Source organism: Bombina bombina, chromosome 5 (assembly GCF_027579735.1).
Source record: "Bombina bombina isolate aBomBom1 chromosome 5, aBomBom1.pri, whole genome shotgun sequence".
Classification (NCBI taxonomy): Eukaryota; Metazoa; Chordata; class Amphibia; order Anura; family Bombinatoridae; genus Bombina; species Bombina bombina.
The window spans coordinates 421832661-421858428 of NC_069503.1; the positions used below are offsets into that span (position 1 = coordinate 421832661).

General features: G+C 39.8%; 1 protein-coding gene across 2 annotated transcripts in view; it reads left to right on the forward strand.

Annotated features, from left to right (window-relative positions):
* CNOT10 (CCR4-NOT transcription complex subunit 10) overlaps positions 1-25768 on the forward strand; it is a 359909-nt gene that overhangs the window by 128080 nt on the left and 206061 nt on the right. For both annotated transcript variants that reach the window (XM_053714260.1, XM_053714259.1), the window contains exon 12: positions 14663-14784. In XM_053714260.1, the coding sequence (XP_053570235.1) occupies positions 14663-14784 (122 nt within the window). The remainder of the gene's footprint in view (positions 1-14662; positions 14785-25768) is intronic.

Here is a 25768-nt window from a genome sequence, read left to right on the forward strand (position 1 = left end):
TGTCCTGTTATTGATATATAGTCCTTAGTGCTTTTGACTTTTTTTAGTTTTTTTATATTTTTTAATTAATTGTAATATGTACCAAATTATACATATATAAAATAGTGGACTAGATGTTTTTTTCCTTAACCTTATATAGCTTGTTATTACCATTGCATATAGATATTCAAAATATTTGTATGTTAGAATGAAGTCAGGCTTACGTTAAGAGGCTTCTTGCATTGGTGGAGAGTTAACAAAGATAAATATCCCACCTTGGTGAAATTGGCAAAACCCTACTTATGCATCTCAAGCACCTCAACACCATCTGAGGGGCCTCTTCTTTGCTGCAGGTAAAATAGCAAAAAGAGAGCCAGCCTCAGCCAGGAACATGTGGACATGGTGACATTTTTGCATTTCAATGCAATTTTTGAAAGAGTGAATAACAGAATGTTATAAACAGTGATAGTCTATCTCTTTCTAGTTCTACCTTTTTTGAAACAGATAGTGGTTTTGTTTTGCTTAATTATACAAATTTGTTCTGCTGCTTAAAAATTGCAAAAACAGTTGTGTTAATGTAAACTTGTAAAGTTTTAGTCTGAAGTTTATATTTGTACTACTCAATATGTGGATTTTATTTTAAATATATTAAAAAAATTATTGGCCGATTTAATAGATTCTGAAAATAATCGTTAGTTGCAGCCCTATTTTTTATTTTATTTTTGTCTGTATTCCTGAAGGGTGATTACTAGAATCATTTGGCTACAAAGAGATCTGAACGGCATGAACAGCCGCCTACTTCCACATTCAGATCCTCACGAAGAATCCAAATGCTCATTCCTAATATATAATGTTTATGGCCTTATAGTTTTGTCTTCTGTTGTCAAATTCTAACATGTTTAGCTTTAATAATTTTGTATGGGACATATGGATTAGTATGGATACTGCCTCATTCTTTTGAAATATGGTGATGTTTACAATGTCAATCAAAGTATATTAATAATTACTTCATGCAAACTAATTCTATCTATGGGCCAATCATCTGTTATACAGTAGTCAGGGATGTAAAATTTGTTGCTACAAATAAAGTAACTGAATACAGTTATGTATTTATTGTTCTATTTCAGTCATTGCAGTTGTTTTATGTAAATAAACTTTATTGGTTAAAACAATTGCAGGGCATCACAGTGAGATTGTTTAAATACATTTTTTTTTTAAATTATGTGAGTTAAAACTGTTGCAATATACTTTTATTAGTCTACTTTTCCTTTAATTGTTGGCTTTTCATTCCCCTTGCGTTTATATGAGGTAATGTAGAGTGCCATATTATTAATTTGTTACCTTAGGTTTAAAAAGCCTGTTCTTATTTTTATACACACTGCTGAGGCCAGTTAGAAATTGTTAGAGATATGAAACCCAAAAATGTTTTTGTGGTTCAGACGAAACATACAATTTTAAAAAAAGACTCAAGTTTACTTGTAATATCAACTTAACTTTTTTCCTAGAGAAGAAGATACCTAGGTTGGTGTTTGGTGCACTACATGGCAGAAAATAGTGCGGCCCTCTAGTGCAATTGCAAATGGATAACATTCTTGCAAAACTGCTGCCATATTGTGCTCCTAAATTTACATACCTGCTTTCCAACAAATGATACCAAGTGAACAAATAAAATTTGATAATAGAAGTAAAGTAGAAAGTTGTTTAAAATTGTATTATCTATCTGAATCATGGAAGAAAAAATCTTGGGTTTAATTTCCCTTTATGGATTTGACAGGGTTAAAAATCCAGAACTGTTCTATATTTAATATCCCTTCAACTAAGGGGATTATTGATTCTTCGTTTGTAGCGGTTAAACATGTTAGTAAAGTCGTACATTTAGCTCCTTAGCAGGATACAGCCAGTAGCACCTGTGTGCCCTACCCCCCCCCCCCCCCCCCAGTGGTGGTAATATCTCACTATTACACACCACTCTGCGTCACTGCCCCACTCACAAATCAAATGTGGATGTGTTATGCTTAGGAACTGCAATTCTTGTGGCTCCTGAGCAGGTCTTTACCTATGGACACTAATGATGTATAGTGTTTTTCTCTTGTAAGGTGTATCCAGTCCACGGATCATCCATTACTTGTGGGATATTCTCCTTCCCAACAGGAAGTTGCAAGAGGATCACCCACAGCAGAGCTGCTATATAGCTCCTCCCCTAACTGCCATACCCAGTCATTCTCTTGCAACTCTCAACATAGCTGGACGTAGTAAGAGGAAAGTGGTGTAATATAGTTAGTTTTTTCTTCAATCAAGAGTTTATTGTTTTTAAATGGTACCGGAGTCGTACTATTTTATCTCAGGCAGCATTTAGAAGAAGAATCTGCCTGCGTTTTCTATGATCTTAGCAGAAGTAACTAAGATCCACTGCTGTTCTCACATATGTCTGAGGAGTGAGGTAACTTCAGAGGGAGAATAGCGTGCAGGGTATCCTGCAATAAGGTATGTGCAGTTTTAAGTTTTTCTAGGGATGGAATTGCTAGAAAATGCTGCTGATACCGAATTAATGTAAGTTAAGCCTAAATACAGTGATTTAATAGCGACTAGTATCAGGCTTGCTATCAGAGGTATATATTCTGATTAATGTGCAATATAAAACGTTTGCTGGCATGTTTAATCGTTTTTATATATGCTTTGGTGATAAAACTTATTGGGGCCTAGTTTTTTCCACATGGCTGGCTTTATTTTTGCCTAGAAACAGTTTCCTGAGGCTTTCCACTGTTATAGTATAAAAGTTACAGTTGGTGCAGTTAAAATTACAAACTGTGACATTCAGCTTCCCTCAGCAGTCCCCTGCATGCCATAGGACATCTCTGAAGGGCTCAAAAGGCTTCTGTTATGACTGTTTAAAAAACGTATTTTTCGTTTTGTTAATCTGTTTTTTGTATTAAGGGGTTAATCATCTATTTGCAAGTGGGTGCAATGCTCTGCTAACTTGTTACATACACTGTAAAAATTTCTTTAGTTTAACTGCCTTTTTTCACTGTTATTTCAAATTTTGGCAACATTTGTTTCTCTTAAAGGCACAGTAACGTTTTTTTATATTTCTTGTTAACTTGATTAAAGTGTTTTTCCAAGCTTGCTAGTCTCATTGCTAGTCTGTATAAACATGTCTGACATAGAGGAAACTCCTTGTTCATTATGTTTAAAAGCCATGGTGGAACCCCATAGGAGAATGTGTACTAAATGTATTGATTTCACTTTAAACAATAAAGATCAGCTGCTATCTTTAAAAGAATTATCACCAGAGGAAGTTATGCCGACTAACTCTCCCCACGTGTCGGACCCTTTGACTCCCGCTCAAGGGACTCACGCTAAAATGGCGCCAAGTACATCAAAGACGCCCATAGCGATTACTTTGCAGGACATGGCGGCAATCATGGATAATACCCTGTCAGCGGTATTAGCCAGACTGCCTGAATTCAGAGGAAAGCGCGATAGCTCTGGGGTTAGATGTAATACAGAGCGCGCAGATGCTTTAAGGCCCATGTCTGATACTGCGTCACAATATGCAGAAGCTGAGGAAGGAGAGCTTCAGTCTGTGGGTGACATTTCTGATTCGAGGAAACCTGATTCAGATATTTCTACTTTTAAATTTAAGCTTGAGAACCTCCGTGTATTGCTTGGGGAGGTATTAGCTGCTCTGAATGACTGTGACACAATTGCAGTGCCAGAGAAATTGTGTAGACTGGATAAATACTATGCAGTGCCGGTGTGTACTGATGTTTTTCCAATTCCTAAAAGGTTTACAAAAATTATTAATAAGGAGTGGGATAGACCCGGTGTGCCGTTTTCCCCCCTCCTATTTTTAGAAAAAAATTTCCAATAGACGCCACCACACGGGACTTATGGCAGACGGTTCCTAAGGTGGAGGAAGCAGTTTCTACTTTAGCAAAGCGTACCACTATCCCTGTCGAGGACAGTTGTGCTTTTTCAGATCCAATGGATAAAAAATTAGAAGGTTACCTTAAGAAATATTTATTCAACAAGATTTTATCCTGCAGCCCCTTGCATGCATTGCGCCTGTCACTGCTGCTGCGGCGTTCTGGTTTGAGTCTCTGGAAGAGGCCTTTCAGACAGCTACTCCATTGACTGAAATACTTGACAAGCTTAGAACACTTAAGCTAGCTAAATCTTTTGTTTCTGATGCCATTGTTCATTTGACTAAACTAACGGCTAAGAATTCTGTATTCGCCATCCAGGCTCGTAGGGCGCTATGGCTTAAATCTTGGTCAGCTGACGTGACTTCAAAGTCTAAATTACTTAACATTCCCTTCAAGGGGCAGACCCTATTCGGGCCTGGTTTGAAGGAAATTATTGCTGACATTACTGGAGGTAAGGGTCATACCCTTCCTCAGGACAGGGCCAGATCAAGGGCCAAACAGTCTAATTTTCGTGCCTTTCGAAATTTCAAGGCAGGTGCAGCATCAACTTCCTCTGCTACAAAACAAGAGGGAACTTTTGCTCAATCCAAGCCGAGCTGGAAACCTAACCAGTCCTGGAACAAAGGCAAGCAGGCCAGAAAGCCTGCTGCTGCCTCTAAAACAGCATGAAGGAACGCCCCCCTATCCAGTAACGGATCTAGTAGGGGGCAGACTTTCTCTCTTCGCCCAGGCGTGGGCAAGAGATGTTCAGGATCCCTGGGCGTTGGAGATCATATCTCAGGGATATCTTCTGGACTTCAAAGCTTCCCCTCCTCAAGGGAGATTTCACCTTTCGAGATTATCTGTAAACCAGATAAAGAAAGAGGCATTCTTACGCTGTGTGCAAGACCTCCTAGTTATGGGAGTGATCTGTCCAGTTCCACAGACGGAACAGGGACAGGGCTTTTATTCAGATCTGTTTGTGGTTCCCAAAAAAGAGGGAACCTTCAGACCCATTTTGGATCTAAAGATCTTAAACAAATTCCTCAGAGTTCCATCGTTCAAAATGGAAACTATTCGGACCATCCTACCTATAATCAAGGAGGGTCAGTACATGGCCACAGTGGATTTGAAGGATGCTTACCTTCAAATACCGATTCACAAAGATCATCATCGGTTCCTAAGGTTTGCCTTTCTGGACAGGCATTACCAATTTGTGGCTCTTCCCTTCAGGTTAGCTACAGCTCCAAGAATCTTTACAAAGGTTCTGGAATCGCTTCTGGTGGTCCTAAGACCGCGAGGTATATCAGTGGCCCCTTATCTGGACGACATCCTGATACAGGCGTCAAGCTTTCAGATTGCCAAGTCACATACGGACATAGTTCTGGCATTTCTCAAGTCACATGGGTGGAAGGTGAACGAGGAAAAGAGTTCTCTATCCCCACTCACAAGAGTCTCCTTCCTAGGGACTCTGATAGATTCTGTAGAAATGAAGATTTACCTGACAGAATCCAGGTTATCAAAGCTTCTAAAATCTTGCCGTGTTCTTCATTCTATTCCGCGCCCTTCGGTAGCTCAGTGTATGGAAGTAATCGGCTTGATGGTAGCGGCGATGGACATAGTGCCATTTGCGCGCCTACACCTCAGACCGCTGCAACTATGCATGCTCAGTCAGTGGAATGGGGATTACACAGATTTGTCCCCTCTGCTAAATCTGGATCAAGACACCAGAGATTCTCTTCTCTGGTGGCTTTCTCGGGTCCATCTGTCCAAAGGTATGACCTTTCGCAGGCCAGATTGGACAATTGTAACAACAGATGCCAGCCTTCTAGGTTGGGGTGCAGTCTGGAATTCCCTGAAGGCTCAGGGATCGTGGACTCAGGAGGAGAAACTCCTCCCAATAAATATTCTGGAGTTAAGAGCAATATTCAATGCTCTTCTAGCTTGGCCTCAGTTAGCAACCCTGAGGTTCATCAGATTTCAGTCGGACAACATCACGACTCTGGCTTACATCAACCATCAAGGGGGAACCAGGAGTTCCCTAGCGATGTTAGAAGTCTCCAAGATAACTCGCTGGGCAGAGACTCACTCTTGCCACCTATCAGCAATCCATATCCCAGGTGTAGAGAACTGGGAGGCGGATTTTCTAAGTCGTCAGACTTTTCATCCGGGTGGAGTGGGAACTCCATCCGGAGGTGTTTGCTCAATTTGTTCATCGTTGGGGCAAACCAGAACTGGATCTCATGGCGTCTCGCCAGAACGCCAAGCTTCCTTGTTACGGATCCAGGTCCAGGGACCCAGAAGCGGCACTGATAGATGCTCTAGCAGCGCCTTGGTTCTTCAACCTGGCTTATGTGTTTCCACCGTTTCCTCTGCTCCCTCGACTGATTGCCAAAATCAAACAGGAGAGAGCATCGGTGATATTGATAGCGCCTGCGTGGCCACGCAGGACCTGTTATATGCAGACCTAGTGGACATGTCATCCTTTCCACCATGGACCCTGCCTCTGAGACAAGACCTTCTACTACAAGGTCCTTTCAATCATCCGAATCTAATTTCTCTGAGACTGACTGCATGGAGATTGAACGCTTGATTTTATCAAAGCGTGGCTTCTCCGAGTCAGTCATTGATACCCTTATACAGGCACGAAAGCCTGTCACCAGGAAAATCTATCATAAGATATGGCGTAAATATCTTTATTGGTGTGAATCCAAGAATTACTCATGGAGTAAGGTTAGGATTCCTAGGATAAAGTACTTTCTCCAAGAGGGTTTGGAAAAAGGATTATCAGCTAGTTCTTTAAAGGGACAGATTTCTGCTCTGTCTATTCTTTTGCACAAGCGTCTGGCAGAAGTTCCAGACGTTCAAGCTTTTTGTCAGGCTTTGGTTAGAATTAAGCCTGTGTTTAAACCTGTTGCTCCCCCATGGAGCTTAAACTTGGTTCTTAAAGTTCTTCAAGGGGTTCCGTTTGAACCCCTTCATTCCATTGATATTAAACTTTTATCTTGGAAAGTTCTGTTTTTGATGGCTATTTCCTCGGCTCGGAGAGTCTCTGAGTTATCTGCCTTACAATGTGATTCTCCTTATCTGATTTTCCATTCAGATAAAGTAGTTCTGCGTACAAAACCTGGGTTTTTACCTAAGGTAGTTTCTAACAAGAATATCAATCAAGAGATTGTTGTTCCATCATTGTGTCCTAATCCTTCTTCAAAGAAGGAACGTCTTTTACATAATCTGGACGTGCTCCGTGCTTTGAAGTTTTACTTACAAGCGACTAAGGATTTTCGCCAAACATCTACACTGTTTGTTGTTTACTCTGGACAGAGGAGAGGTCAAAAAGCTTCGGCAACCTCTCTTTCTTTTTGGCTTCGGAGTGTAATACGCTTAGCCTATGAGACTGCTGGACCTCAGCCCCCTGAAAGAATTACAGCTCATTCTACTAGAGCTGTGGCTTCCTCCTGGGCCTTTAAGAATGAGGCTTCTGTTGAACAGATTTGCAAGGCGGCGACTTGGTCTTCGCTTCATACCTTTTCAAAATTTTACAAATTTGATACTTTTGCTTCTTCGGAGGCTATTTTTGGGAGAAAGGTTCTACAGGCAGTGGTTCTTCCATTTAAGCCTGCCTTGTCCCTCCCTTCATCCGTGTACTTTAGCTTTGGTATTGGTATCCCACAAGTAATGGATGATCCGTGGACTGGATACACCTTACAAGAGAAAACATAATTTATGCTTACCTGATAAATTTATTTCTCTTGTGGTGTATCCAGTCCACGGCCCGCCCTGTCTTTTTAAGGCAGGTCTAAATTTTAATTTAAACTACAGTCACCACTGCACCCTATGGTTTCTCCTTTCTCGGCTTGTTTCGGTCGAATGACTGGATATGGCAGTTAGGGGAGGAGCTATATAGCAGCTCTGCTGTGGGTGATCCTCTTGCAACTTCCTGTTGGGAAGGAGAATATCCCACAAGTAATGGATGATCCGTGGACTGGATACACCACAAGAGAAATAAATTTATCAGGTAAGCATAAATTATGTTTATATTTGAATGTCCCTTTTAAACCATTTTGTAGCAATTTAATTTTGAATTTAAAGGGACATAAAACTCAATTTTTTTCTTCATAATTGAGAGCATACAATTTTAAACAGCTTTCTAATTTTCTTCTATTATCAAATTTGCTTCATTCTCTTGGTGTCCTTTGTTCAAAAGTATGCCTAGCTAGGCTCAGGAGGTGGGAGCAAGTTGCTGATTGGTGGCTGCACATATCTGCTTCTTGTCATTGGATTACTGATGTTTTCAGATAGCTTCCAATATTGCACTGCTGCTCTTTCAACAAAGGATACCAAGAGAATGAAATAAATTGCTAATAGAAATTGGAAAGTTGTTAAAAAAGGTATGTTCTATCTCAATCATGAAAGAAAAAAATGGGGTTTAATGTTCCTTTTGTAATTATCCTATTTGTAGATTCCTTTTGTATTAAAAAGAATATATATATAAATTCTAGCTTTTGTTGAGGCTGACTGACTTTGGTATTCTTCCATAATTGCTGTATGGCTCCATGTATTGGTGGGTGTAGTAGTAATCAAAAAATAAATTTCTTTCTAATGACACGGTGAGTTCACGGATCATCATCAATTACTGTTGGGAATATCACTCCTGGCCAGCAGGAGGAGGCAAAGAGCACCACAGCAAAGCTGTTAAATATCGCTCCCCTACCCACAATCCCCCAGTCATTCTCTTTGCCTGTAGTGCAAGGAGGAGGTGAAGTTTAGGTGTCTGATGAGAAGTTTTCTTTAATCAATTTTTTTTTTTTTTTTTTAAAGCAGAGTAAGCTTACTCTGTTCCTTTCTGGGGTCTAGCCTAGTCCACATCAGTCTCTTCAGCAGGGCAGTGGTGGCTTTTGAGTACAATCCTCACTGCGTTTTCTCAAGAATCTGCTGCCCTAACTAGAAAACCTGTGTAGGTTTACTCAGTTTTTCTCTCTTCACAGGTCCATGTGAGGTGCTGCACCCTCTCAAACCAGGTGATCTGTCCTGCTGCCGGCAGCACTTTCAGGTAAGTGCCATTTTAATTTTTTTTTTTACAAGGAGATTGCTGGCACTTGTTACAGTTAAAAGCTGTCTTATTTAATATGGGACTTTATTAAACCTTCATGTTTGGGGTTTCTTTTAGGCAGTTTGGGCATTGAAACTGTGAGGTGATTTATGGTGGTTCAGTGTGTTTATAGTAGTATTTATACTTAACTTTTGGTCATGGAGATTACTGTTGTAAGCCGTTTTTTTCAGCAGTTAGGGTTCTGTAACCGCTCTGTATTTGAAAAGGGGATTGTTTCTTCTGTAAAGGGAAGTCACTCTGTGAGCTGCAGGACATGTAGGCACCTCAGTAAAGCTACTGAGGTGTATAGGTAGCCTGAGGTCTTATTTGGTTTGTTGCACTAACACACATTTCTATTTAAAGACACAATTTATTTTCAAATAAAGAATGTTTACACTTTTTATCCTTATTTATTACATAAGATGGATCAAGAGGCTTTTCAAACCATTATCCTAGGCTTAGTTGCTGCTTGTCAGATATGTTTTGATGCTCAGGTGGAACCCCCAGTTCCTTTTTGTTCCTCATGCATTGAGAGAACTTTAAGTTATAGAGATAAAATATTTGACCATGAGGCACCATTATCCCAGGCAAATGCTGTTCAGGTGTCTCCTGTTGCAGATATGCTGCAGCTTTCTCCTCAAGCGTCCCAACTTTTTCAGTCTCCACATACAGTGCCCTGTGTTTCCTCTTGCAATCCTGTAGGATTTTCTCTACAAGACATTGCTTCCCAGGTATCCCTTGCGGTATCTGAGGCCTTGTCAGCTTTCCCCATGTTGCAGGGAAGGCGTAAAAGGAAATTTAAAGAAACGGTAAGGTTTCTGATCAAGTTCTGGCTATCCAGAGTGTCCCTTCCCATAAGCCTGAGGAAGAAGACATGTCTGTAGCATCTGAGGGAGAAATCTCAGACTCAGACAGTGTAATTCCTTCTTCTAATGCTTAAGTGGTATCCTTCAGATTTAAGCTGGAACACCTTCGCTTATTACTTAAGGAGGTTTTAGCTACTTTGGACGACTGACACAACTGTCGTAGTCAATCCTAAAAAAGTCTAGTAAATTGAACAAATACTTTGATGTTCCCTCCGCGGTGGAGGTTTTTCCGGTTCCTGACCGTGCTGCAGAGATTATTGCTCAAGAACAAGAAAAACCTGGTATTCCCTTTTCTCCATCTCCTATTTTTAAGAAGATGTTTCCTATAGCGGATTCTATTAAGGAGTCGTGGCAGACGGTTCCTAAGGTAGAGGAGCGATCTCCACTTTAGCCAAGAGGACTACTATTCCCATAGAGAATAGTTGTTCTTTTAAAGATTCAATGGATAAAAAATTGGAGGCTTTACTAAAAAAGATGTATGTCCACCAGGGTCTACAATGGCAAACTGCGGTGTGTACCGCCGCTGTTACCAGCGCTGCGGCTTACTGGTTTGATGTGTTGTCTGAATCTCTTCAGATGGATACCCCTTTTGATGAGAATCAGGACAGGATTAAAGCTTTCAAGTTAGCCAATTCCTTCATTACAGATGCTTCCTTACAGGTTATTAAACTGGGAGCCAAATTTTCTGGTTTTGCAGTTCTAGCACGCAGGGCCTTGTGGTTGAAGTCCTGGTCTGTGGATGTTTCATCTAAATCTCATCCTTTCCACCTTGGAGACTGCCTCTGAGGAAGGACCTTCTACTTCAGGGTCCCTTCCTTCATCCAAATCTCGTTTCTCTGAAGCTGAATGCTTGGAGATTGCATGCTTAGTTTTATCTAAGTGTCAATTTTCATAGTCGGTCATTGAGACCTTAAATCAGGCTCGTAAGCCTGTGACTCGCAGGATTTACCATAAGATCTGGCGTAAATACTTTGTATTGGTGTGAATCCAAAGGATACTCTTGGAGTAGAGTAAGGATTCCTAGGATTTTGTCCTTTCTCCAGGATGGTCTGGAGAAGGGTTTGTCGGCAAGTACTCTAAAGGGTCAGGTTTCGGCATTGTCTATTTTGTTACATAAACGCTTGGCGGATGTGCCAGACGTGCAATCATTTTGTCAGGCCTTGGTTAGAATTCGGCCTGTGTTTAAACCAGTTACTCCTCCATGGAGTCTTAAAGGGACACTAAACCCAATTTTTTTCTTTCATGATTCAGATAGAGCATGCAATTTTAAGCAACTTTCTAATTTACTCCTATTGTCAAATTTTCTTCATTCTCTTGGTATCTTTATTTGAAATGAAAGAATGTAAGTTTAGATGCCGGCCCATTTTTGGTGAATAACCTTGGTTATTCTTGCTGATTGGTGGATAAATTCATCCACCAATAAAAAGTGCTGTCCAGAGTACTGAACCAAAAAAGAAGCTTAGATGCGTTCTTTTTCAAATAAAGATAGTAAGTGAACGAAGAAAAATTGATAATAGGAGTAAATTATAAAGTTGCTTAAAATTGCATGCTCTATCTGAATCACTAAAGAAAAAATTTGGCTTCAGTGTCCCTTTAACCTTGTTCTTAAAGTTTTACAACAGGCTCCGTTTGAGCTTATGCATTCTTTAGATAATAAGATGTTATCTTGGAAAGTTTTGTTTCTTGTTGCTATTACCTCTGCTCAGAGAGTTTCTGAACTCTCTGCTTTACAGTGTGATTCCCCTTATCTTATATTTCACTCTGATAAGGTGGTTCTGCGTACCAAGTTTGGTTTCGGTCAAGAATATTAATCAGGAAATCGTTGTACCTTCTTTGTGTCCTAATCCTTCTTCTCACAAAGAACGCTTGTTACATAATCTGGATGTTGTTCAAGCGCTAAAATTGTATTTGCAGGCAACTAAGGACTTTCGTCAGTCTTCTGCATTGTTTGTTTTCTTTTCTGGGAAACGCAAGGGTCAGAAAGCTATGGCTACTTTACTTTCCCTTTGGCTGAAGAGCGTTATTCACTTGGCATAGGAGACTGCTGGGCAGCAACCCCCTGAGAAAATCACAGCTCATTCCACAAGGACTGTTTCTTCTTCCTGGGCCTTCAAAAATGAAGCTTCTGTGGAACAGATTAGCAAGGCTGCAGCTTTGTCATCTTTGCACACTTTTTCCAAATCTTTTAAATTCGATACTTTTGCCTCGGCTGAGGCTTCTTTTGGGAGAAAGGTTCTTCCAGCTGTGGTACCTTCTGTTTAGGTTCCTGTCTTATCATCTGTGTCCTCTGGCTTGGGTATTGGTTCCCAACAGTAATTATGATCCGTGGACTCACCGTGTCATTAGAAAGAAAACGAAATTTATTCTTACCTAATAAATGTATTTATTTCTTGACACGGTGAGTCCACGGCCCGCCCTGTATTTAGACAGTTTCTTTTTATATAAACCCCAGGCACATCTGCACCTTGTGTTACTTCCTTTCTCTCCTTTCCCTTTGGTCGAATAAATGGGGGATTGTGGGTAGGGGAGTGATATGTAACAGCTTTGCTGTGGTGCTCTTTGCCTCCTCCTGCTGGCCAGGAGTGATATTCCCAACAGTAATTATGATGATCCGTGGATTCACTGTGTAAAGAAATAAATACATTTATCAGGTAAGCATAAATTTTGTTTTTTATTAATGTTTTCACTAAGACAATGACTCATAAAAGACTCCTAAAATTTTGCTTTTAGCTACCAACTTTTTTTTTTTTTTAATTATTCTTCATACATATGTTATACTAACTTGTAAAAAGAATGTTTGACTGGCTTTTCAATATATAATTGTTCCAAATAAGAGAGATCTATATATACACTTTTTTGTCTTCTTTTTAGCTCTTTAGTTAATTGTAAAGCTCCGTATGACTATGGTTAGGTGGAATGGGTCCCAAATGTAAAACAAATTTGGTTTAACACTGAAATATGTTACTGTATGTGTTTTTTGGTGTGTTTTTTTTCTGAACGGTTCCTTAAAAGAAAGATACTCATTTTAAGTTTGTTGTGTCTGATTGACAAGATGACTCATTGTACATGCATGTCCTATATATGGCCTCCTGGGTGGCATCTCTCCTGGATACGGAACCACATGTTCCTGTAATTATTATGACCTTTGTTATCTTAATGGGCTTTTATTTTTCAAATGTTAAATTTGGCCGTTTTTAAACGTTTAATTATTGTTAAATAGGATTAGATACATTTTTCTTTACAATCATTGCATTACATTTTTGTTTCTTTTAGTTTTTAGTCTTTTTTTTTTTTTTTTTTTTAAACTAAAATGTAGATTGTGTGTTTAAGTGTTTAGCATTTGATATTAAAGTTATTTTGATATAGTTTATATACAAATTAAATTGATTTACTAATTTACTGGCAGGTGATTGCTGTTATTTCAAGTATATATTTAGCATTTTGGCAAGCATCCTTTTAAAATGTAAGAAATCTTTCTATGTTGTCAGATTATTTATGAACCACAAAATAAAATACAAATTTAACATACTTGAACAAGTCATTTGACTTCTGTTAAGCAGAGTTCTCCCTCTTTGTTTAGGTCAGGCAATATGTCATTTTATAGGCTGTTCCATGAAATGCATTGGAACCAAGGGGAGGCCTAAAACTCAGGTGATCAAAAAATGTAATTTAGTTGTTGAATGGACAATCCATTTTGTACTTATGATGTTCTGCAATGTTTGCAAAACCGCAGAGAAACGTAACACTTTGTAAAATAAACTGAACAAAGCAGCCAGTTTTGTTCTCATTGTATACTGTACTTTTTTTTGTAATTTGTGTATGTAGGAAAAAGTGTTACAAATAATATTTCTAGTTTAAACCATGCACGTAGCCTGCTATTATTTGTTTTATAGCTGCTGATCTTTGGTTCTCTCTAATCAGTAATGATTTGATACTATGTGCTATGAGAGAAAAGAACCTATTGTCACATTTAAAAGGCCATCCTATAAGGTCTCTCTTGATTTTATTGTGCTTTAGCAAACTAATGCCTAACCCCATCATGGAGGATATGGTTTAAAATTAGTCTACACCAACATTTTTTTATTGTTTAAAAAGATAGATAATCCCTTTATTTCCCATTCCCCATTTTTGAATAACCAACACTGTTATATTAATGCACTTTTTACCTCTGTATTTAACTTTTTTACCTTGTATTTAAGCCTCAGTGCTTTTGACAGACAGGTATTTTAGCCAATCAGTGTTTAACTCCACAGGAGTGAGCACAATGTTATCTAAATGCTCCACATGAACTAGCAGTGTGTAACTGAAAAAATGTAAAAATGTTTTGAGATAAAAGGTGAGCCTACCTAGATTTAGCTTTCAACAAATAATGGCAAGAGAACAAAGCAAATTTGATGATTAAAAGTAAATTGACAAGTTGTTAAAATTGCAGCCCTATCTGAATTATGAAAGCTTAATTTTCACTTCACTATCCTTTTAAGTGCGCCCCTCAGACAGGTATGGTAATCATAATAAGTTTGACATTTCAGTTGTTCCTGAGGTTCTTTTTCTGCAGTTTCTTCCATTTCATTATAGCATATCCTCTTTACAACCTGTCCTGAAAAACAGTGACCTTCAGGGATCAGTTTGTTTACTTTCTATTTGGACACCTGAGTGACACTGATGTGATCAAATGTTCATTTTGTAGCCTTCTTTTATCTTTACCTTTTTATATACCATAGAACCATTTGTAAATGAGCTTTACAATCCTATATTCTCTAGCGTTTTTATTTATTGGTGCAAATTAATCTGTCATTAATGTTTTGTTTTTTCTTTTGTAGACTTCAGAGCAAGAATCAAAAGGTCTACCAAGCAAGAAGGGAATAGTGCAATCCATTGTAGGCCAAGGTTATCATCGCAAAATTGTTCTAGCATCACAGTCTGTTCAGAATCTTCTGTACAAGTGGGTATCTCCTGCTTCCAAAACCTCTTTTAAAGTCACGTTTTCTATCTCCATTGCTATTTATTAAACAGTATCTTAAATAGCAAATCTCATACATTTTATACTCTGCACTTGTAAAAAAAAAGTAATTGGAAACACATGAAGGGAAAAATAGTGTGTGTATGTATATGTATATATGTGTGTGTGTGTATGTATGTATATATATATATATATATATATATATATATATATATATATATATATATATATATATATACACAGTATCTCACAAAAGTTAGTACACCCCTCACATTTTTGTAAATGTTTTATTATGTCTTTTCATGTGATAACACTGAAGAAATTACACTTTGCTACAATGTAAAGTAGTGAGTGTACAACCTGTATAACAGTGTAAATTTGCTGTCCCCTCAAAATAACTCAACACACAGCCATTAATGTCTAAACCGTTGGCAACAAAAGTGAGAACACCCCTAAGTGGAAATGTCCAAATTGGGCCCAAAGTGTCAATATTTCACCTACATTGGTGTGTCCGGTCCACGGCTTCATCCTTACTTGTGGGAATATTCTCTTCCCCTACAGGAAATGGCAAAGGGAGCACACAGCAAAAGCTGTCCATATAGTCCCCCCTCTGGCTCCGCCCCCCAGTCATTCTCTTTGCCTGCTCTGAACAAGTAGCATCTCCACGGGGATGGTAAAGAGTATGTGGTGTTAGTTGTAGTTTTATTTCTTCTATCAAGAGTTTGTTATTTTAAAATAGTGCCGGTTTGTACTATTTACTCTACAACAAAAAGTGATGAAGAGTTCTGTTAAAAGAGGAGTATGATTTTAGCAACAGTAACTAAAATCCATTGCTGTTCCCACGCAGGACTGTTGAAACCAGAGAACTTCAGTTGGGGGGAACAGTTTGCAGACTTTTCTGCTCCAGGTATGACTAGTCCCTTTTCTAACAAGACATAGTAATTCTAGAAGACTGTCATTTTCCCTAATGGGATCGGTAAGCCATTTTCTTAGACTCATAACAGAATGAAGGCTTATAAATGGGCTCTATACTGGTTGACACTATTGTGGGCTAAATCGATTGATTTATATAATATTTATATGACTTTTGGAGTGTTTTGTGAACTTAGAAACACTTTTGGGAACGTTTTTATTACACCTGGCTGTTATTTAGACATCTAATCTAGTCAGGAAGGCCCCTTCACTCTGGTATACAGAGGGAGGAGGCCTCATTTTCGCGCCTCAGTTGCGCAGTTACTTTTGGAAGCAGTGCATGCAGCTTCATGTGAGAGGGTCCTGTGGCCATAAAAACAATTTCAAGAAAGCTTATTTCTGTGGTGAATAACCCCCAAGGAAGGTAAAAGCTGCAGCAAAGGCTGTAGCTGGGACTGTAGTGGGTTTAAACTGGTAAATTGAACAATTAGCTCCGGTTTGCTCATTTAAGGGGTTAGAGACTTGAAATTTGGTGTGCAATACTTTCAAAGCATTAAGACACTAGGGTGCAAATTTTGTAAAGATCGGATATTTGCTTCATAGTTTTTCAAACATTCAGAAATAAAGTGTACTCTTTTTATTATTTAAAGAGACAGTAACGGTTTTGTTTAAAAACGGTTTTATTGCATTAATAGCCTGCTAAAGTCTGTCTAACATGTCTATACCTTCAGATAGCATATGTTCTGTGTGTATGGAGGCCAAGAACCTGATATCGTGGTATTTAAATTTAAGTTAGAACATCTCCGCGCCCTGCTTAAGGAGGTGCTAACTACTCTTGATGATTGTGACTCTTTGTTGATTCCAGAGAAATTGTACAAAATGGACAAATTCCTAGAGGTCCCTGTGCACGCTGATGCCTTTTGGATACCAAGAGGGTGGCGGACATAGTGACCAAGGAGTGGGAGAAGCCAGGTATACCTTTTGTCCCACCTCCTATATTTTAGAAAATGTTCCCCATTGTCGACCCCAGAAGGGACGCATGGCAAACAGTCCCTAAGGTTGAGGGGGCAGTTTCTACGTTGGCCAAGCGCACAACTATTCCCATTGAGGACAGTTGTGCTTTCAAAGATCCTATGGATAAAAAATTGGAAGGGTTGCTTAAAAAGATATTTGTTCAGCAAGGTTTCCTTCTCCAACCAATTTCATGCATTATTCCTGTCACCACGGCGGCGTCTTTTTGGTTCGAGGAACTAGAAAATTCGCTCCATAAGGAGACTCCATATGAGGAAGTCATGGACAGAATTCACGCACTAAAGTTGGCTAATTCCTTTATTTTAGATGCCTCTTTTCAATTGGCTAAATTAGCGGCGAAAAATTCAGGTTTTGCAATAGTGGCGCGCAGAGCGCTTTGGCTAAAATCTTGGTCGGCGGATGTGTCGTCCAAGACAAAACTGCTTAATATTCCTTTCAAAGGTAAGACCCTTTTCGGGCCAGAATTGAAGGAGATTATTTCAGACATCACTGGGGGAAAGGGCCATGCCCTCCCACAGGATAGGCCTTTCAAGGCTAAGAACAAATCTAATTTTTGTTCCTTTCGCAATTTCAGGAACGGACTGTCTAGCCTCTAGACAAGAGGGTAACGCTTCCCAGCCTAAGCCAGCATGGAAACCAATGCAAGGCTGGAACAAGGGTAAACAGGCCAAGAAGCCTGCTGCTGCTACCAAGACAGCATGAAGGGTTAGCCCTCGATCCGGGACCGGATCTAGTAGGGGGCAGACTGTCTCTCTTTGCTCAGGCTTGGGCAAGAGATGTTCCGGATCCCTGGGCACTAGAAATAGTCTCTCAGGGGTATCTTCTAGAGTTCAAGGAACTCCCTCCAAGGGGAAGGTTCCACATGTCTCGCTTATCTTCAGACCAGATAAAGAGACAGGCATTCTTACATTGCGTAGGAGACCTATTAAAGATGGGAGTGATACACTCAGTGCCAGCAGCGGAACAAGGTCTGGGTTTTTACTCAAACCTGTTTGTAGTTCCCAAAAAAGAGGGAACTTTCAGGCCAATTCTGGATTTAAAAATCCTAAACAAATTCCTCAGAGTTCCATCATTCAAAATGGAAGCCATTCGGACGATCTTACCAACAATCCAGGAGGGTCAATATGACTACCGTGGACTTAAAGGATGCGTACCTACATATTCCTATCCACAAAGATCACCATCAGTTCCTAAGGTTCGCCTTTCTGGAAAAACATTACCAGTTCGTGGCTCTTCCATTCGGTTTAGCCACCGCTCCCAGAATTTTCACAAAGGTGCTAGGGCCCCTTCTAGTGGTTCTAAGGCCGAGGGGCATTTCTGTAGCACCTTATTTAGACGACATTCTAATCCAAGCGTCATCCCTTTCCAAAGCAAAGGCTCATACAGACATTGTTTTAGCTTTTCTCAGGTCTCACGGGTGGAAGGGAACATAGAAAAAAGTTCCCTGTCCCCGTCCACAAGGGTTCCTTTTCTAGGAACAATAATAGATTCTGTAGAAATGAAGATTTTTCTGACAGAGGTCAGAAAGTTAAAGCTTCTAAACGCTCGTCAAGTTCTTCAATCTATTCCTCAGCCTTCCATAGCTCAGTGCATGGAGGTAATAGGTTTAATGGTTGCAACAATGGACGTGGTTCCTTTTGCTCGAATTCATCTAAGACCATTACAACTGTGCATGCTCAAACAGTGGAATGGGGATTATGCAGACTTGTCTCCCCAGATTCAAGTAGACCAGTTAATCAGAGACACTCCGTTGGTGGTTGACTCAAGATCACCTGTCTCAGGGAATGAGTTTCCGCAGACCAGAGTGGGTCATTGTCACGACCGACGCCAGTCTTTTAGGCAGGGGCGCGGTCTGGGACTCCCTGAAAGCTCAGGGTCTATGGTCTCGGGAAGAGTCTCTTCTCCCGATAAACATTCTGGAACTGAGAGCGATATTCAATACACTCCGGGCTTGGCCTCAACTAGTGAAGGCCAGATTCATAAGATTTCAGTCGGACAATATGACGACTGTAGCGTACATCAATCATCAGAGGGGAACAAAGAGTTCCTTGGCGATGAGAGAGGTATCCAAGATCATCAAATGGGCGGAGGATCACTCCTGCCATCTATCTGCAATTCACATCCCAGGAGTAGACAACTGGGAGGCGGATTATTTGAGTCGTCAGACTTTCCATCCGGGGGAGTGGGAACTCCACCCGGAGGTCTTTGCCCAGTTAACTCAACTATGGGGCATTCCAGACATGGATCTGATGGCGTCTCGTCAGAACTTCAAGGTTCCTCGCTACGGGTCCAGATCCAGGGATCCCAAGGCGACACTAGTGGATGCATTGGTGGCGCCTTGGTCGTTCAACCTAGCTTATGTGTTCCCACCGTTTCCTCTCCTTCCCAGGCTTGTAGCCAGGATCAAACAGGAGAAGGCCTCGTGATTCTGATAGCTCCTGCATGGCCACGCAGGACTTGGTATGCAGACCTGGTGAATATGTCATCGGCTCCACCATGGAAGCTACCTTTGAGACAGGATCTTCTAGTACAAGGTCCATTCGAACATCCAAATCTAGTCTCTCTGCAACTGACTGCTTGGAAATTGAACGCTTGATTTTATCTAAGCGTGGGTTTTCAGATTCAGTTATAGATACTCTAGTCCAAGCCAGAAAACCTGTGACTAGGAAAATTTACCATAAGATATGGAAAAAATATATCTGTTGGTGCGAATCCAAGGGATTCTCTTAAAATTCCTAGGATACTCTCCTTTCTCCAAGACGGTTTGGATAATGGGTTGTCAGCGAGTTCTCTAAAAGGACAGATATCTGCTCTGTCTGTTTTGTTGCACAAACGTCTGGCAGCAGTGCCAGATGTACAGGCTTTTGTACAGGCCTTAGTCAGAATCAAGCCTGTCTACAGACCCATGACTCCTCCATGGAGTCTAAACTTAGTTCTTTCAGTTCTTCAAGGGATTCCGTTTTAACCTTTACATTCCATAGATATTAAGTTACTATCTTGGAAAGTTCTGTTTTTGGTTGCTATTTCTTCTGCTAGAAGAGTTTCTGAATTGTCTGCTTTGCAGTGTATTTCACCCTATCTGGTATTCCATACAGATAAGGTTGTTTTGCGTACCAAACCTGGTTTTCTTCCAAAAGTGGTTTCCAACAGGAATATTAACCAGGAAATAGTTGTTCCTTCTCTGTGTCCCAATCCAGTTTCGAAGAAGGAACGTTTGTTACACAATTTAGATGTGGTCCGTGCTTTAAAATTCTATTTAGAAGCTACAAAGGATTTCAGACAGACTTAATCTTTGTTTGTCGTTTATTCTGGTAAGAGGAGAGGGCAGAAAGCTACTGCTACCTCTCTTTCTTTTTGGCTGAAAAGCATCATCCGATTGGCTTATGAGACTGCCGGACGGCAGCCTCCTGAACGAATTACAGCTCACTCTACTAGAGCTGTGGCTTCCACATGGGCCTTCAAGAACGAGGCTTCTGTTGATCAGATCTGTAAGGCAGCGACTTGGTCTTCTCTGCATACTTTTGCCAAATTTTACAAATTCGATACTTATGCTTCTTCAGAGGCTATTTTTGGGAGAAAGGTTTTGCAAGCCGTGGTGCCTTCCGTTTAGGTAACCTGACTTGTTCCCTCCCTTCATCCGTGTCCTAAAGCTTTGGTATTGGTTCCCACAAGTAAGGATGAAGCCGTGGACCGGACACACCAATGTAGGAGAAAACAGAATTTATGCTTACCTGATAAATTTCTTTCTCCTACGGTGTGTCCGGTCCACGGCCCGCCCTGGCTTTTTAGTCAGGTTTCAAATTTTTTATTTCTGTACACTACAGTCACCACGGCACCCTATAGTTTCTCCTTTTTCTCCTAACTGTCGGTCGAATGACTGGGGGGCGGAGCAAGAGGGGGGACTATATGGACAGCTTTTGCTGTGTGCTCCCTTTGCCATTTCCTGTAGGGGAAGAGAATATTCCCACAAGTAAGGATGAAGCCGTGGACCAGACACACCGTAGGAGAAAGAAATTTATCAGGTAAGCATAAATTCTGTTTTTCTGTTGCCACCATTAATTTCACTGCCTTAACCCTCTTGGGCATGGAGTTCTCCAAAGCTTCACAGGTTGCCACCGGAGTCCTCTTCCACTCCTCTGACAACATTACAGAGCTGGTGAATGTTAGAGACCTTGTGCTCCCCCACCTTCCGTTTGAAGTTGCCCCACAGATGTCTGGAGACATGCTTGGCCAGTCCATCACCTTTACCCTCAGCTTCTTTAGCAAGGCAGTGGTCATCTTAGAGGTGTGTTTGGGGTCATTATCATGTTGGAATACTGCCCTGCGGCCCAGTCTCCGAAGGGAGGGGATCATGCTCTGCTTCAGTATGTCACAGTACATGTTGGTATTCATGGTTCCCTCAATGAACTGTAGTTCCCCAGTACCGGCAGCACTCATGCAGACCCAGACCATGACACTCCCACCCTCATGCTTGACTGTAGGCAAGACACACTTGTCTTTGTACTCCTCACCTGGTTGCCGCCACACACGCTTGACACCATCTGAACCAAATAAGTTTTTCTTGGTCTCATCGGATCACAGGACATGGTTCCAGTAATCCATGTCCTTAGTCTGCTTGTCTTTAGCAAACTGTTTGTGGGCTTTCTTGTGCATCATCTTTAGAAGAGGCTTCCTTCTGGGACTACAGCCATGCAGACCAATTTGATGCAGTGAGCGGCGTATGGTCTGAGCACTGACAGGCTTTCAACCTCTGCAGCAATGCTAGCAGCACTCATACGTCTATTTCCCAAAGACAACCTCGGGATATGACGCTGAGCATGTGCACTCAACTTCTTTGGTTGACCATGTTGAGGCCTGTTCTGAGTGGAACCTGTCCTGGGAAACCGCTGTATTGTCTTGCCCACTGTGCTGCAGCTCAGTTTCAGGGTCTTGGCAATCTTCTTATAGCCTAGGCCATCTTTATGTAAAGCAACAATTCTTTTTTTCAGATCCTTAGAGAGTTCTTTGCCATGAGTTGCCATGTTGAACTTCCAGTGAGAGAGTGTGAGAACGATATCACCAAATTTAACACACCTGCTCCCATTCACACCTGAGACCTTGTAACACTAACGAGTCACATGACACTGTGGGAGGGAAAATGGCTAAATGGGCCCGATTTGGACATTTCCTCTTAGGGGTGTACTCACTTTTCTTGCCAACGGTTTAGACATTAATGGCTGTGTGTTGAGTTATTTTGAGGGGACAGCAAATTTACACGGTTATACAGGCTGTACAGTCACGACTTTACATTGTAGCAAAGTGTCATTTCTTCAGTGTTATCACATGAAAAGATATAATAAAATATTTACAAAAATGTGAGGGGTGTACTTTTGTGAGATGCTGTATATGTGTGTGTGTGTGTATGTATGTGTGTATATATATATAGATAGATAGATATATAGATATATATGATTTCTTGGCCATTTTTCAGAGAATATGAATGATAACACAAAAACTTTTCTTTCACTCATGGTTCGTGTTTGGCTGAAGCCATTTATTATCAATCAACTGTGTTTACTTTTTTTTTAAAATCATAATGACAACAGAAACTACCCAAATGACCCTGATCTAAAGTTTACATACCCTGGTGATTTTGACCTAATAACATGCACACAAGTCGACACAAAGGGGTTTGAATGGCTATTAAAGGTAACCATCCTGACCTGTGATCTGTTTGCTTGTAATTAGTGTGTGTATAAAAGGTCAGTGAGTTTCTGGACTCCTGACAGACCCTTGCATTTTCATCCTGTTCTTCACTGACGTTTATGGATTCTGAGTTATGGTGAAAGCAAAAGAATTGTCAAATGATCTGCGGGAGAAGGTAGTTGAACTGTATAAAACAAGAAAGGCATATAAAAAGATATCCAAGGAATTGAGAATGCCAATCAGCAGTGTTTAAACTCTAATCAAGAAGTGGAAAATGAGGTTTTCTGTTGAAACCAAACCACGGTCAGGTAGACCAACTACAATTTCAGCCACAACTGCCAGGAAATTGTTCGGGATGCAAAGAAAAACCCACAAATAACTTCAGGTGAAATACAGGACTCTCTCAAACCATGTGGTGTGGCTGTTTCAAGATGCACAATAAGGATGCACTTGAAGAAAGATAGGCTGCATGGTCAGTCTCCAGAAGAAAGCGATTATTACACAAATGCCATAAAGTATCCCGCTTACAATACGCCAAACAGCACAGAGACGAGCCTCAAATCTTCTGGCACAAAGTCATTTGGAGTGATGAGACCAAAACTGAGCTTTTTGTCTACAACCATAAACTCTACATTTGGAGAGGAGTCAACGAGGCCTATGATGAAAGGTACACCATTCCTACTGTGAAACACGGAGGTGGATCACTGATGTTTTGGGGATGTGTGAGCTACAAAGGCACAGGAAATTTGGTCAGAATTGAAGGCAAGATGAATGCAGTATGTTATCAAAAAATACTGTAGGAAAATTTACATTCATCAGCCCGGAAGCTGCGCATGGGACGTACTTGGACATTCCAACATGACAATGATCCTAAACACAAGGCCAAGTCGACCTGTCATTGGCTACAGCAGAATAAAGTGACGGTTCTGGAGTGGCCATCTCAGTCTCCTGACCTCAATATCATTGAGCCACTCTGGGGAGATCTCAAACGTGCAGTTCATGCAAGACAGTCCAAGAATTTACAGGAACTGGAGGCTTTTTGCCAGGAAGAATGGCAGCTTTACCATCTGAGAAGATAAAGAGCCTTATTCACAAATACCACAAAAGACTTCAAACTGTCATTGATGTTAAATGGGGCAATACACTGCATTAAGAACTGGGGTATGTAAACTTTTGATCAGGGTCATTTGGGTAATTTCTGTTCTCATTATGAATTAAAAGAGTAAACACAGTTGATTGATAATAAATGGGTTCAGCCAAACACTAACCATGAGTGAAAGAAAAGTTTTTGTGTTGTTATTCATTTTCTTTAAAAAATGGCCAGGAAATCGTAAATTCTGCCAGGGCATGTAAACTTATGAATACAACTGTATATATATATATATTTATTTATTTGTGTCTGTGTGTAAATATGTATGTATGTATGTATGTATGTATATATATATATATATATATATATATATATATATATATATGTATTTATGTGTGTATATAGATATATATGTGTATATATATATATATATTGCAACCAGTAGGAGAACCAAATCCCCTGCTGATAATAGCTGCGCACACACAATAAATAAAAATTTAAAAATAAAAAAACTTTAAAATAAATATATCCAGATGATAAGATAAATAATTTATTTCTAATGATAATCAAGTTCAATATGACAGAGTCTTTTCCTCTTGTTGAAATGATGATCCACAAGAAGTGCTGGCAGCTTGAAAAAGAACTTCTCAGGTTTTGAATCCAAGTCTAATTGTTAATATGATCTAGAAAATCAAGCGCACAAAAGCACTTCTCATAGTGCAATACATTTTATTACAAACAATGTATTATATATACAATAAAATTAAATCTCATATAGATGGGTACTTACAAACAAACCCTCAATCAAATGAGGTAAAGTGCAGACATGGATGTACGAATGTACAAATTAAAGATGCAAGTCCCTCAGGCTTGTTGTTAGTAACTTGTCATTCCCCTTCAGGCTTGCACGGTATACAATTGCTGCTGAATCATAAATAGCTTATAAAGGTAGAATTCCTAGGCTTGCTGGGATAACCACACACTCGTTAGTTGTATAGTTTATCCCCTGTATATGCCTAATCGGTATATTCACCTAAGGCCGTGTTAGCAGCTGTTTGCATGAATCGCCAGACAACACGTGTCGACGTTTGCGTGACATAAGGTGGGCGTGGCCTAACGCGTTTCACGAGGATCCGCTTCGTCAGAGGCTTTGGATAGCCCACCTTACTGCTGACTTTTATTCACATGAGTCAGAGCACGCCCACCCCTACGTCACTGCTCTTACCTAGTAATATTCATCCTATACTTTTCTTACAAACAGTTGCGCTATGCAGGCAAGTAAAGTTTCCAATTTTGAGTAATATATATATACACACACCATGCTGCCAATAGAAGGGTATAAAAATGAGTGCATAATCTATTCAAACAATATTATATACTTAAACATTCATAATATTTTTTTTTCAAATAAGTAAATAGATAAAAATTGTATCCATATTCCCTTCACCTATCTGCATACTCCCCATAGACAGGATATGATATTCATTGAAAGAAATAAATATAAATATATATATATATATATATATATATATAAAACAAATTTACTTATGTGTTCCCATTTGCCTATATATTTTACAATTTAAAACCCATTCTAAACTGACTCAAGAATGCAAAAGACTGACCTAATTGATGGGTCTAAAATAATCCCTAATTTTAATACTGAACATGTTAATAAAATGATGTATGCAATCCTATTTGTCTGCATACAATACTTGTGAATTAAAATGTGCTATCTGATTCTATTATTATTATTAAAATAATAACAATAATAATACGACAATAATAATATTTAACCCTATGATTAAAAAATGCCTGAGCTACATTATATTTATTTTTATTTATATTTATATGATATCCTTTATTTGAACATACCAAGCTCAACAAAAGGGAGAGAAGAGTAATGGGGAGAAGAAGAGTCTATTAACATATGGAAAGGCTAGAAATTGATTAAATAATAAATATATTAAAGAACCCAAAATACATCTCCCTATACATTTTATATTTGATAATATATAAAATTATCATCAAAATCAAACACCAGCAATAACAACAGAATGGGAGACCACACTCTCACACCAGAAAAGCTTGAATGTCCACCTCCCTATTCATTCCCAGTGGTTCTAGGGTTTGTAGCTTGTGGATCCAGAAGGTTTCTCTTTGTCTTAATAAGAGTAACCTGTTTCCTCTTCTCTCATCTAGAACCACTTGTTCTATTGCTACAAATTTCAAACCAGAATTGTCATTCTT